Here is a 12,539-nt window from a genome sequence, read left to right as displayed (position 1 = left end):
TTCTTTATGTTCAACTACCCCGATGTCATAATTTCACTTTATATAAATACACAGGCTTGTAATTCAAACTGTTTTTTGTCTATCACTGGAGGATGTATATCAAGATCACAAACTCGTATCTGATTTCAATGTTCAGGTTTTCAAAAATAATGCAGTTCTCTCTGATGTTTTCACGTGTGTAGTGAACAGAAAGTCCATCAAGAAAGGAATTAAGAGATTGATTTGATCTGAATTCCTACATGACTCAGCCATGGACAACTAGGATATGGTGACTTATACAATGCTATAATGAATTTCTAAATTTCAATCACAACTTTTAGACTGTTCCCCAATAACACAGGTGCTATAACACAAGTGCTATCTACACAAAATCCATTAGGTTTTAGTGTAAATATTTGATGAAATCACTGTTTCTGAAGTACTACCAGGGAAGTTTCTTATTTATTTTCAACTGTTATTCTTTCTAATAAGAGCTACACTAACAAAATCCTACATTTTTAAATTTAAACATTAATTTTTTTATGAAAGTTTAATCAATAGTGATTAAAATTTTACTGCCTCATTAAAGTGATAGCAAACTATTATTTCCTTATTTCACCAAGTTTCAGTTGTAACAAAAGTCGTATTGATATGTTATATGCCCTCCCAAGCATTTTATGGTTGAAAACGCTCCCTTTACCTAAAAAGTAAATGCTATTAAAAATTTGGATGATACATACTAATTGCTTTTGGGTTTTGAAGTGCTTCATCTCTGGAAACTGATTCATTAGCTTTCTTCCTCGTGGATGATAATACATTTTTCTTACCCAGGTCATAAACTTTAAACAAAACAGGACTACTACATGATTAAATATGTAAATGTTTAGCACTTTCAAATTTTAATGATACAACTTTTGAGCACCATTCGCACCTGACAATATGGCACTAGCAATAATAAGGCAGTCATATTTTTTCTTGAAATAATCAAGCTGTTTTCCATTCCATAAATACAAATTATTTATTTTGCATCATTCATTGTTGCACAGAATCAGAAGATGCTCCAAGCTGCAGTTCATTATTAATATCATTTCTTCTTTGTTCTCCTGCAGATTCAGAAGATTCATATTTATGATGTTTAAAAGGAATGTTAAGAAATTTATTAAACTTTGTCATCTCTCCGGTCTTGACGTTCTATTTAATACTTTATTATATAACTATTAAATTTATCAATACAAAAATTCTGCACAGTATGACTTACTACATAAAAATTATGCACAAAGACCAAAGTAATTACTAAATACAAAACAGCACCGTAACAAAAAAATAAAAAAGGTAAAAACTAAAACTAGTTAGATGCCAGAAAACTACTAAGAGAAATAACTAGAATCTGCTAATACTTATGGGTTCCACTCTACTCAGTTTATCAACTGCTAAGAAAACCTGTCGCTATTTTAACAATCTTACCATCTTCGTTTATACTGTTTACAAGCCAGCCCTGGATCTTAGTATTTCCCTGATACCACTGAAGCACATTTTACCATATACAGTTCAGACATATTTTATTGCATTTTTCCCAAATGTACACGTCTTAAGATACAAAATTTAATTTTCTGTTCAAGTTTTGAAATAAATTCTCCCAAATTAAAAATGCACCCAGATTGACATAACTTTGTACAATGTGTCTATGCTTTTACTAAATGATCAGATCATTTTAAATGAACACAAATTCTCCCTGTCTTGTTTCACTTTGATTTTTCTGGAGTGCTCATTTATAAAGCATACCAAGACAACACATGAACACTCCGCAGCTGAGGAAAAGTTAAACACGCGACAGAAAAGAAGACTTTTTCTCACGTTTTATCACAGGCCACAAAACCTCGCCTGTACCCTTAGCAACAGTCTAGACAAGAAATTCTTTAGAAATAGTGCATGGCTTACAAAGAACTTTAAAAAATGCAAATTTCCAAATAACATACAAAGCAAACATAATTAAGCAGCAAAACTTCTTTAAAAAATGGTTGATTATCTTCCACTAGATTTTACTCAAACAACCTAAGCAAAAGTGGCAAAATTAATCTGAAGTAAATGATGTTCTAACAACATAAATGTTGCCCAATAGACATTATGTTTAAAATAAAGACCTCAGTAAGGGAAGGAAGAAAAAGAAACCTTTGATCAAAATCCACTTCATAAATCCAGAGGAAAAAAATTAATAACAAGGGGAAGAAACTGTGTTCCAACAAAAGGGTTTCCCTACTTTGAAGAGTAAGGAATGTCACAAATGCAGTGGCACTGTTCTGATGTAATCAAAAGTGACCAAAAAACCACATCAAAAATGGCTATGGAGGGAAGAAGAGGAGTAAAATCTTACATTACAGCTTTGGTTGTACAAACCCTGGTACAAAGGTAATTTAAGAAACCCTGAATTTTAGTTATCACAATATTTAGCTATCCCTGAATATTAAACAACTGTTTGAGAAAAACATAGTCAATATTACTTTTATATGGAGAAACAGATGATAAACAAATGGTCCAAACTGACATCAATATATTCTGAAGTTGACGCTACCAAGAGGATGAGAAAGTTCTCTTCCTAATCTGCAAAGAACTTAGGACAAACACCCTAGGGGAAAAAACCACTTGGGCACAAACTGTGCATAAGAGCAGTTCCATGAAATTTCCCTACATCTTATTAGATTTTCTGTCATCACGAATCCAGATTGCACTGTAGTTAAAATGACACTAACTTTTGCATTAAGCCTTAATCTCTTGCACTTGTATTTAAATTTTTTTTAACTAAAATTTGCTCCACAGATTAAAGGCTTTTCAACGAAAACAAACACTTTCCACATACCTGGCAAATCTGATGACATGCTTGACATTGGCGTGTGGTGGAATGGTACTGAGTAGTCTGTTAATGAAGGCGGAACAGCAGCAGGATCAACCGAAGTCACACTGGGCACCCTTACAGGTGGCTGATACATGAGAACCCTGTTTTGAACAGCATGGGAAATGACAACCTGGCTGTTAGTTCACAGTTGAGGAGAGCAGCACCACTGGGCATTCCCAGCTCTTTGTTCACTAAATTTTGGCACAACTCCACAACTCTCACACACACCTATTCTAAGTACTCCACTCTCCTACTCCCCTCTTTCTTCAGCCTTCCTTTTAGCATGGGTGCCTCTCACGCAGCTGTAATGCAACAGCAAGATGCATTAAAATATGACACCTATAGTGCTGAAGTAAGACTCAAATTCTTTAACCACAAACAAATACACTTTACATGAGATCTTGTTAATATAGATGTAGCATGTATGTGGATATTATGAATTTTATATATGAAGATTAAAAGTTAAAAGGAAGACTCTCGAGATTTGATTTGAATCAGGCACTTCTCTAAGCCAAGCCACTCACTACAGTTCAACCAGAATTTCTTTAACTCTAACTTGAACCATTTTATATATTTGCAACCTTATCTGGAAATCACCTAAGCTCAAGCCTGGCAAGCTGGCAGCTATAAGCCCACAATAGTTGATTAGACTAAGATGATAATTTAGAATTTAAAATATAATAATCAGAAGTAAAAATTGGCTATGACAATAATATCTCTTCTAAAACAATCTGTGACTGTCTTAGAAATAAGCTGTTCACACTATTAAAAATAAAAAAGCTAAAAACATAGAATACTTTACAATTTAATATTATATACAAACATATACACCTGTATCACTAAATTTCAAGCAGAATAATTAAACACATTTTTGAAAAATTCCAGGTTTGAAGAAATACTTATGCATACACCTTAATATGCATTTTCTCCTAGCCCAAGAAAACGATCAGAGCTTCCCAAGAAAAATACTCTGAATGCATGAGGAAACTGAGCAACAATGCTGATTTCAGGACTAAAGGTGACCAACCTATCAACAGCAACGAGATGCAAACAGAGAGAGAGAGAGAGCGCTTTCTGAGAAACATCTTTTTTTTTTTTTTAGATTTATTCATTTTATTACAGCCAGATATACACAGAGGAGGAGAGACAGAGAGGAAGATCTTCCGTCCGATGATTCACTCCCCAAGTGAGCTGCAACGGGCCAAAGCTCGCCGATCCGAAGCCGGGAACCTGGAACCTCCTCCGGGTCTCCCATGCGGGTGCAGTGTCCCAATGCATTGGGCCGTCCTCAACTGCTTTCCCAGGCCACAAGCAGGGAGCTGGATGGGAAGTGGAGCTGCTGGGATTAGAACTGGTGCCCATATGGGAATCCGGGGCTTTCAAGGCGAGGACTTTAGCCGCTAGGCCACGCCGCCGGGCCCGAAACATCTTTCTTAAAGTCAAGGCCATGAACACAAAAAACAGGGATAGCAACCCAAGTCATCTAGAGACCCTTTCCTTTGGTTGAAATCCTCCAGTTACTGCTCAGATTATTAAACAGATGATAAGAAATGACATGGGGCTGGCACGGTAGCCGAGCTAATCCTCCATTTGTAGAGCTGACATCCCGTATTGGCTCCTGTTCATGTCCTGCTAGTCCACTTTAGATCCAGTTCCCTACTAAAGTGCCTGAGAAAGCAGTGGAAGACGGCCCAGGTGCTTCTGCCCTGACCCATGTGGGAACCCAACTGAAGCTCCTGGCTTCAGACCAAGACAGCTCTGGCCATTGCGGCCATTTGGGGAAGAAACTAGCAGATGGAAAATCTCTCTCTGTCCCTTCAACTCTCTCTCTGCAACTGTGAATTTCCAATAAAAAGTTTTTTTTAAAAAGAAATCATTACATATTTCTATCAGATTCTTTCTATTCTAAATAACAGACAAGCTATTTCATTACCTAGATTTAATTTGGGGACCACTTAAATAATCAAAGCCCACTTACACACTAAAATCCTTCTAAACTGGTTTGCATTTTAAAATGAAAGCCTTGTCCAGCAAACATTAAGTACCATATAAAAGAACATGATTATTAGAAATACCAAACGTAAGTACATCCAGAGAGTACAAATACAGTGCTGTTAGCTATGTTAATCTTAGGAAAATGAGTAAATGGCATGGGTCACAGTTCAGGTATCTTAAACTCATTGAGTGATGCACTTAAAATACAACATGCTTGATGCAATCATTTTTCTGAAGTTAATGAAGACAGAAAAAAGTTATCTTCTGAGCCCGGCTCTAACCTGGTGGCCCCACTTCCTATCCAGCTCCCTGCTTGTGGCCTGGGAAGGCAGTGGAGGAAGGCCCAAAGCCTTGGGACCCTGCTCCTGTGCAGGCGACCCAGAAGAGGCTCTGGGCTCCTGGCTTCAGACTGGCTCAGTCCCAGCCGTTGCAGCCACTCAGGGAGTGAATCAGTGGATAAAAGATTTTCCTGTCTCTCATCTTTGTATATTTGACTTTTCAATTAAAAAAATGAATAAATAAATCTTTAAAAAAAGGTCTTTTTTTAAAATTTATTTTATTTTTATTGGAAAGTCATGTATACAGAGAGGAGCAGAGACAGAGAAAGATCTTCCGTCCGATGATTCACTCCCCCCAAGTGATCCGCAACAGCTGGTGCTATAACCTCTTCCAGGTCTCCCACACGGGTACAAGATCCCAAGGTTTTGGGCCGTCCTTGACTGCTTTCCCAGGCCACAAGCAGAGAGCAGGATGGGAAGTGGAGCTGCCGGGATTAGAACCGGAGCTCATATGGGATCCCGGCGTGTTCAAGGCGAGGACTTTAGCTGCTAGGCCACTGCACCGGGCCCAAAGGTTGTTTTCTAAAGGTCAACTTGGTTGGGTTAGAATTATGACTTTTCATTTGAGGGGATTTACAGTAGCTGTGAAATGGAAACTAACATATCCAGATGTGAGGATACAGTGTAGTATGCATCTCCACTTCCAGACAAAGATGGACTTACAATGAAACAGTTTACTATATCTTTACAATAGGATGCTGGACTCTCTGTCACTGTCCATGCCCACAATGATGGACATATGACTGTGTATGAAGAACTATACTTTAGTAATGATATAGAGGAACTATGTGGGGGTGGGGGGAATGGGGCTGGGATAAGGGAAATAACAGGAGCCTAAGGAACTGTATCATAAAATGATAATAATGATAATAAAAATGTAAAAAAAAAATGAGGTTTCTCCTCCCAGGCTAAATGAAGGCCTAAACCCACAAAGGGATCCAGTCATAGTCCCTATACACTGCCATTACTTAAGTATTTTATCCAGTTTGTGTAACACGAAACTCTGACATCAATTCTTTATGCCTCCAAAACCAAAACATTGATATCAAAACATGAAAATGACAAAATCCAAAAAGACTACAAATTATTATATCAACATCTAAAACCTAAGCAAATATCTGAAAAGCTAAACCTATGCAGTGAATACACTATCTGGCTGTGTAACCACTAAACAAGTTACATAGAATATCTGAAAGTATGTCATAGGGTTATCAAATTAAACACTGCTAGTATATTTTATCAGAATCTTCACAAGGATCACATTCAGAAACATTTTACCCATGATATCTTGATACAACAGATTTCATGAATGCTGCTACACAGCAAACACTAGACTTCTACAGTGTACGGATCAGGAAATTCCATGGAATTCATAAATGGTTCAGACTTACGATTATCTGAAAACAGGCTAATTTTTATTCATGAACCTGATGTCCACTCACTGTATGTTCTAATACTGTAATAAAAAACAAAATTCAGTTTTTCTATTAATTCCTAATGGTCCTTAATCCAGAAACATACATATTTATACTTATTCTTCGTTTCTTATTTTTAGAATACTATCTTATTAATGATAAAGTTGTCACTCAATTTCCAGGGAATGTGGGTAGGGTCTCTATAAAATTATTGCATTTAAAATTTATGAGAGAAGAGAGAGAGAGAAAATTTTTATGTGCCCCTGGTTTGCCTTCCAAATACCAGAAATAGCTGGGGCTGGGCCAGGCCAAAGTCAAAAGGACAGAATTCACTTTGGTCTCTTATCTAGATGGCAGGAACCCAAGTATCTGAGTCAAAATTTGCAGTCTGCCAGGACATGAACTGGCAGGAAGCTGGAATCAAGAGAGGAGCCGGAACTTGAACCTACAAACTCAACAACAAAGAATGAGAGGGTCCCCAGTGGTGTCTTAACTACTACACCAAATAATCACCCTAGAAATTATCTGTCAATATCAGAAGTCTTCTGGATTTTTGGATAAATACGCTAGTTTCTCCTGGTAAGTACTACAAACTAAATTCAAAGATTCCAGTACTTTGCAAAGAAAGGAGTTAGGATTTCCATCAAAATGTTAACGGTGACGCTCTCAAGGTGAGAAGCTTTGTACTGTCTTCTTCGCGCTTTGTAAAACTGCTTACATAAAATTTAACATTATACCTCTTAAAAAAAAAAACTGATCAGGGCCAGAGTTGTAATGTGCCACCATTCCATATGGGCAACAGGTTGATGTCCTGGGTGCTCCATTTCCATTTCAGCTTCCTGCTAATGCCCCTCTCCCCCCCAAAAAAACAGTGGCCCACACATCTGGGTCATCATGCGGAAGCTGTGTACTAATCTCATGGTGCCTGGCTTCAGCCTTGAGCAGCTGTAACCAGTGAAGGGCACAGGGGAGTGAACCAGATCTCTCTCTCCAATAAATAAACCAATTTTTAAAAAAGCTGATTGCATAATTTATCAGCTGGTAAAAATAGGTTATCCTGATTTTTTACTCCCTATTCTTTTTCATTTGCTTAGTGTTACTAAGAAGTCCAATGGCAAACCTAACACAAATGAGAAAAACTGCAAACTTTTTTTAACATTGAGCCACAAAAAAGGATATGAAAGGGATCACAAGGAACAAAACCACAAAAGCCAAAGAGCAGGAAGGGATCACAGAGATGAATACAACTGTGCCAGAGCCTCTACTATGATACTGTGAAATATGATATCAATAACGTGCAAAATGTGATTTCAGCACAAATACCAGATATGTGGTCTGAGAGCCCCAATGAAAAATTTTTCTATCTTCCCATCCTGCTTACATCTGCTCAATGGCATTGTTATAACCCAGCTACTTAATGCCTCCTTTTTAAGAACTAAAAGGAAGCTATCACATTGTTCTGGTTGGCCAGCTACAATCTTAAGCCCCATTCATCCAACATGCTCCCGGTCCCAGTGTTTGATCTTCCTGTTCCTCCCTAGCTGTCCTCACTTGATAATACCTTTCTTGATAATTAGGACTGACTAAAATGCACTAGGTAGAACTGCATACGTTAAAGGGACAAAACTGGAATGGTCGCCACTCCTGTGCCAAGCAGGCTGAAGGGCAGCAATTGTGCAGCAGTGGCCCCTGGGAGCCTGAGGATGCGGGCTTAGGCTGGGGGAGGGTTAGAGGCGCAGCACTGTGGGGCATGTGGCGAACTGGGAGCTCACTTCTACACAGGTGACGCAAACCTGGGGATTTCCCCCAAGTGCTTGGTCCTGGGCAAGGTGAGGAGGGGGAGAAAGAGCCCCAGGTCAGCATGCTGCTCTGGTGTGCTGGTGGACCAGGCTTGGAGAACTTCAATGGGTCTGGATCTTGGGCGCGTTGTGGGGTAGGGAACCAAGCTAGCATATGAGTCAAGAGCTTGGGACTCTGGTGAGCAGTCAGAGCTCTGGACCAGTGAACCATCCACCGGGTTTCCAAGGACAGGGCTGGAGAATTCATGCGCTCTTGGGCACAAGAATTGTAGATTGGGAAAAGGAGTAAGGGGATATGGGGTAGGGAGGACCGCCATGGGAATATGTTGCAGGTGAGGAAGGACTCCTGAGGGACTTCAAACAACAAAGCCACTGTACTTGCAGGTAAACGATGGGACTGAGACCTGGTGGTTTGGAGAGGAGAGGCCTTAAGACCTGTATGGGTCAGATCGATGAACCAGCCAACATGAGACCTGAGCTAGGCCTGTTAGCATGGAATACTGTTGACCACCACACACTGGCCCACACGAAACTTAGAGCTGGGGACATGTCTGGCAGGGGTAGATCCCACTACCTGACAGTGAGTGTTGCAACAGGAGATGGGTCACATTAGGCTAGGCCATGACACTCAACAGCACACAAGAGAACCAGGTCTGGGGGTAAATTCTGTGAGGGATATGTGGGCCTACCCCTATGGAATTACAAGTCCCGCTGGTTAGCTTAAAAGTTGTAGTGATTGGCTGAGGTAGGCATGACCATGGAACCTGCTGACACTCTCGAGTACTGGGATCCCAAAATAGAGCATGGAGTAGGCCTGGCAACAACATCCACCAGCTCAAAGGCCAGGAAGGAGGAGGCAGGCTACGCTGGGTAAGAGCCTAGCACCTGCTGGCATGTGTGAGATCTGGGACTGGAACTTGGCCCACTGGGGAAACCCACTAGTGTGTGCGAGATCTAGCACTGGGAGAGGTTCTGATGGAGCGGCTTGAGGAACTCCTCTGATGGGATACAGTCCCTGCAGGTGAACACAAGAACCAAGACAGGGAACAGCCCAAACCAGGACAGGTTATGGTACCCACAGGCATACATTTGGCTCAGGTCTGGGGTGAGCCAGGCTAGGCCAGTTCATATCACCCACTGGCAGATCCAAGAACCAGAATGGTATGGTGGGTCATGTCAGGTCGGGCCGCAATACCAGCCAGTTCACATTAGGGCCAGGACTGGGGGCTGGCTGGGCTGGGATATGCTGTAGCCTCCACCAGCATGAGTTGGAACTGGGGGTGGGCTGGGCAGAGCACCCAATCAGCACACGTGAGACCTGGGGGAAGTGTGGTGAAGCTGGTAGGGGGACTGCAGCAAGCCCCCCTGATGGACTACTGCTCCCAACGGTGAGCATGAGAGATGGAATGGGGGCAGATGAGGCCAGGCTGATTGTGCCTACTGGCGCATGCATAAGTCAGAGTGGGTGTGGGTTGACTGGGCTTTGCCTCACCATCAGATAGCAGGTGCCGGCATGGGGAGATGCAAATTCCAAGCTAAACTGCAGAACTACCTGAACAGTGCAAGATTCGGGACTGGAAGTACCCCCATTAGGAAAACAGTGGGCATCTTCCTCTTGGGTTGCCACTCCCACTGGTGAGCATAAGAACCAGAACTAGAGGCAGACATGGCTAGACAGAGAGTAACAGCCACCAGAGCCAGCATGGACTATAGTGGGGCTGGTTGTGTTGAACTAGGCTTCAATATCCATTGACACATATGAGAGCTGAATGGGATGTGGGACAGACTGGATCAGTCTGCTGTATATACTGACAAACCCAACAACCAGGGCAGCAGGCAGGTCTGGTGGAGGTTTCTGGGGGGGCGGGGTCGCTCCAACTAGACTGCAGTTCCCACTAGTTTGCACGAAGGCCAAGTTTTTGGTGGGGAGGATCGGGCTGGGCTGCAACCATTGGTCTGTGCAGAAGACAGGGCTGGGGCTGGAAGCAGAACTGACCCAGCCAATTGCAACCACCAGCATGTGAATAAGCTGACTGGGGCAACAGACTGTGCCAGACACTGTATTGGCAAGCACATGCAAGAATCAGGTCTGGGATCACCTCAGATAAAGTTTCTTTGGGGATTCCCCACAACTAAACTGCTGGACTCAGAACCCCACCCATGAAGAGGAGTGCAGGTTCCATGGTCTGTGGAGTGTATGTGTCAGAACTGGGCTTCTTCTGTGGCTTAGACAGAACAGTAGACAGCATATCCAGGTGCACATGGAGGATACGGCAGTATCTTGGAACCTGCAGAGGACACCTGGTACCATAACAGAGCACAAAGAACAGAACAAATCGATCAACTATCCCAGCCAAGCACTGGCACCAAATATCTGGGGCAAATGGAGACTCTAAGGTGATCTATGTCCGCCAGTGAATTCTGGAGATATTTCATCATGCTTGGAGCAGCAAGATTGACAGCAATTCAGAACTGCTGAACTATCAAAACCACCTGAGCGGGACCCCCGGAGCATGCCCCACATCTTGGACCCTGGGATGGCATGAGGTGGCTGTCCTCCATCCCAGGGTACAGAGGTGTTTTGGTGGCTGGGTGTGGCTTCTCCCCTAACCTCCCCCTTTTCCTCACATACAGGAAAGAAAAAGAAAAAGTAGAAACAATGGTCTTACTCACTTTGCTGTAGCCCTTAACTCTCTGCACCCTAATCAACTATGTAAAAATCATCAAAAATAAAATAAAATAAATAAATAATTTTAAAAGGGATCAAACTGGTAGAGTATGAAGACTAGATGTCAGGCTTCTTTTATTAATGCTTCCTAAAAAATAAAAACAAACTTCAGTAAAGTCTTCAAAGTAGTAAGAGAACTCTGAGATTTCAAAGTTTTTATCAGGAATAGTAATTAACCTATTAAAAAAGTCTTTCCAACATCTATTAAGATGCAAATATACACGTCCTTTATGACAAGTTTCACCTTTTCAGTTTATTCTAATAGTAAAGCACTCAGGGAAACGATCTGATAATAGTGGATATTATTTTACCACACATTTAAAGTGCTTTTAAGATTAAATCAATTTCTTTTGTTTATTTCCATGAGAATCTGTTTCCCAAGGGTTCTCATATGTAATGCTACACAATGGAAGCTTACTGTAATTCTATGATTTTAATGCAATGAGCATGATAGCTGTAACTTACATATACTTCATAAATCAAAACTTTTGTTAGCTACAAATATTCAACTATAAAACTTTCATTTCTTGTTTTGCTTTTTTCTTCAATATCAGTGATGGGCCCTAGCCCTGGAGTAGCTGACCATAGGCATATACCCCATCCTTAGTCCTCAGCATGCTAAGGTCATCTCAGATTTGGTTCAATGTATGTCATTCCTCTAGCTTCATTCCCCCATCAAGATTTGATAAAAATGTTGTAAAGGGCAGACAGGAGACCCCTATGATAGGCACCGGGATGCCCTTTAAGCTCATAGCAATTCAGCAGAAAGCACCATTATGTACAACAATGTACTCACAACCTACATTTTTCCAGCCTCTATTCTGAAGGACTCAATAAAGTAAAATCCAGAAAAACCACATCTAAATGTTCATTCAGGATTTTCTATATAGCAATACACATTTCAAATCTTTATATATATATATATCATTCATATCAGAAAACTCATTTTAAGTGCTTTCCTCATTTTCTCTTCCATTAAAATAAAATCTCAAAGTAGGTAAAAGAAAATATGTGCCCCTACTATAATATGTAAGCCATATTTGAAAATATAAATATGTTAACAATGGGAGACATGGAAAAAGCTCCTGGCTTCGGATAGGCTGAGCTTTGGCTATTGTGGCCATATGGGCAATGAACCAGCAGATGGAAGACCTTTCCTTCTCTGTCTCTTCTCTCTGAAAATCTGCCGTCCTAATAAAAATAAATAAATCTTTTTAAAAAAGATTGATAGTGAGTGTGGCAACTGTGGGGGGTGCCCCTGCCAGGTCAGACCCAATGCTGGGGACTCATGCCAAAGACATTGCTGGAAGGCAGTGAACGAATCCTCCGCCTCCCCCAGGGCAGCCAGTGCACCAAGTGGTGCCAGGCTATGCCTGCTGGCTGCCCGGCGGCGAA

At 41.1% G+C, this 12,539-nt stretch overlaps 2 protein-coding genes across 15 annotated transcripts in view; one reads left to right on the top strand and one right to left on the bottom strand.

Annotated features, from left to right (window-relative positions):
• The window catches only part of KATNAL2 (katanin catalytic subunit A1 like 2), a 210,540-nt gene that overhangs the window by 30,915 nt on the left and 167,086 nt on the right, over positions 1-12,539 (top strand). The window lies entirely within an intron of this gene.
• Positions 1-12,539, bottom strand: part of PIAS2 (protein inhibitor of activated STAT 2) — an 82,659-nt gene that overhangs the window by 12,963 nt on the left and 57,157 nt on the right. For 9 of the 14 annotated variants that reach the window (XR_009247082.1, XR_009247087.1, XM_058677008.1 and 6 more), the window contains exon 12: positions 2,834-2,970. Coding sequence is in view for 8 of the 14 variants with exons in the window: in XM_058677008.1 (XP_058532991.1) it covers positions 2,834-2,970 (137 nt within the window). In the remaining 6 variants the exon portion in view is untranslated. Of the gene's footprint in view, positions 1-846; positions 1,083-2,833; positions 2,971-12,539 lie in introns of those variants that run through there. The other 5 variants (XR_009247086.1, XR_009247084.1, XR_009247085.1 and 2 more) reach the window with 2 other exon arrangements.

This window comes from Ochotona princeps, chromosome 18 (genome assembly GCF_030435755.1).
Source record: "Ochotona princeps isolate mOchPri1 chromosome 18, mOchPri1.hap1, whole genome shotgun sequence".
Lineage (NCBI taxonomy): Eukaryota > Metazoa > Chordata > Mammalia > Lagomorpha > Ochotonidae > Ochotona > Ochotona princeps.
Note: the sequence above shows the minus strand (reverse complement) of the source record. Positions and strands in the feature narration are given on the sequence as shown.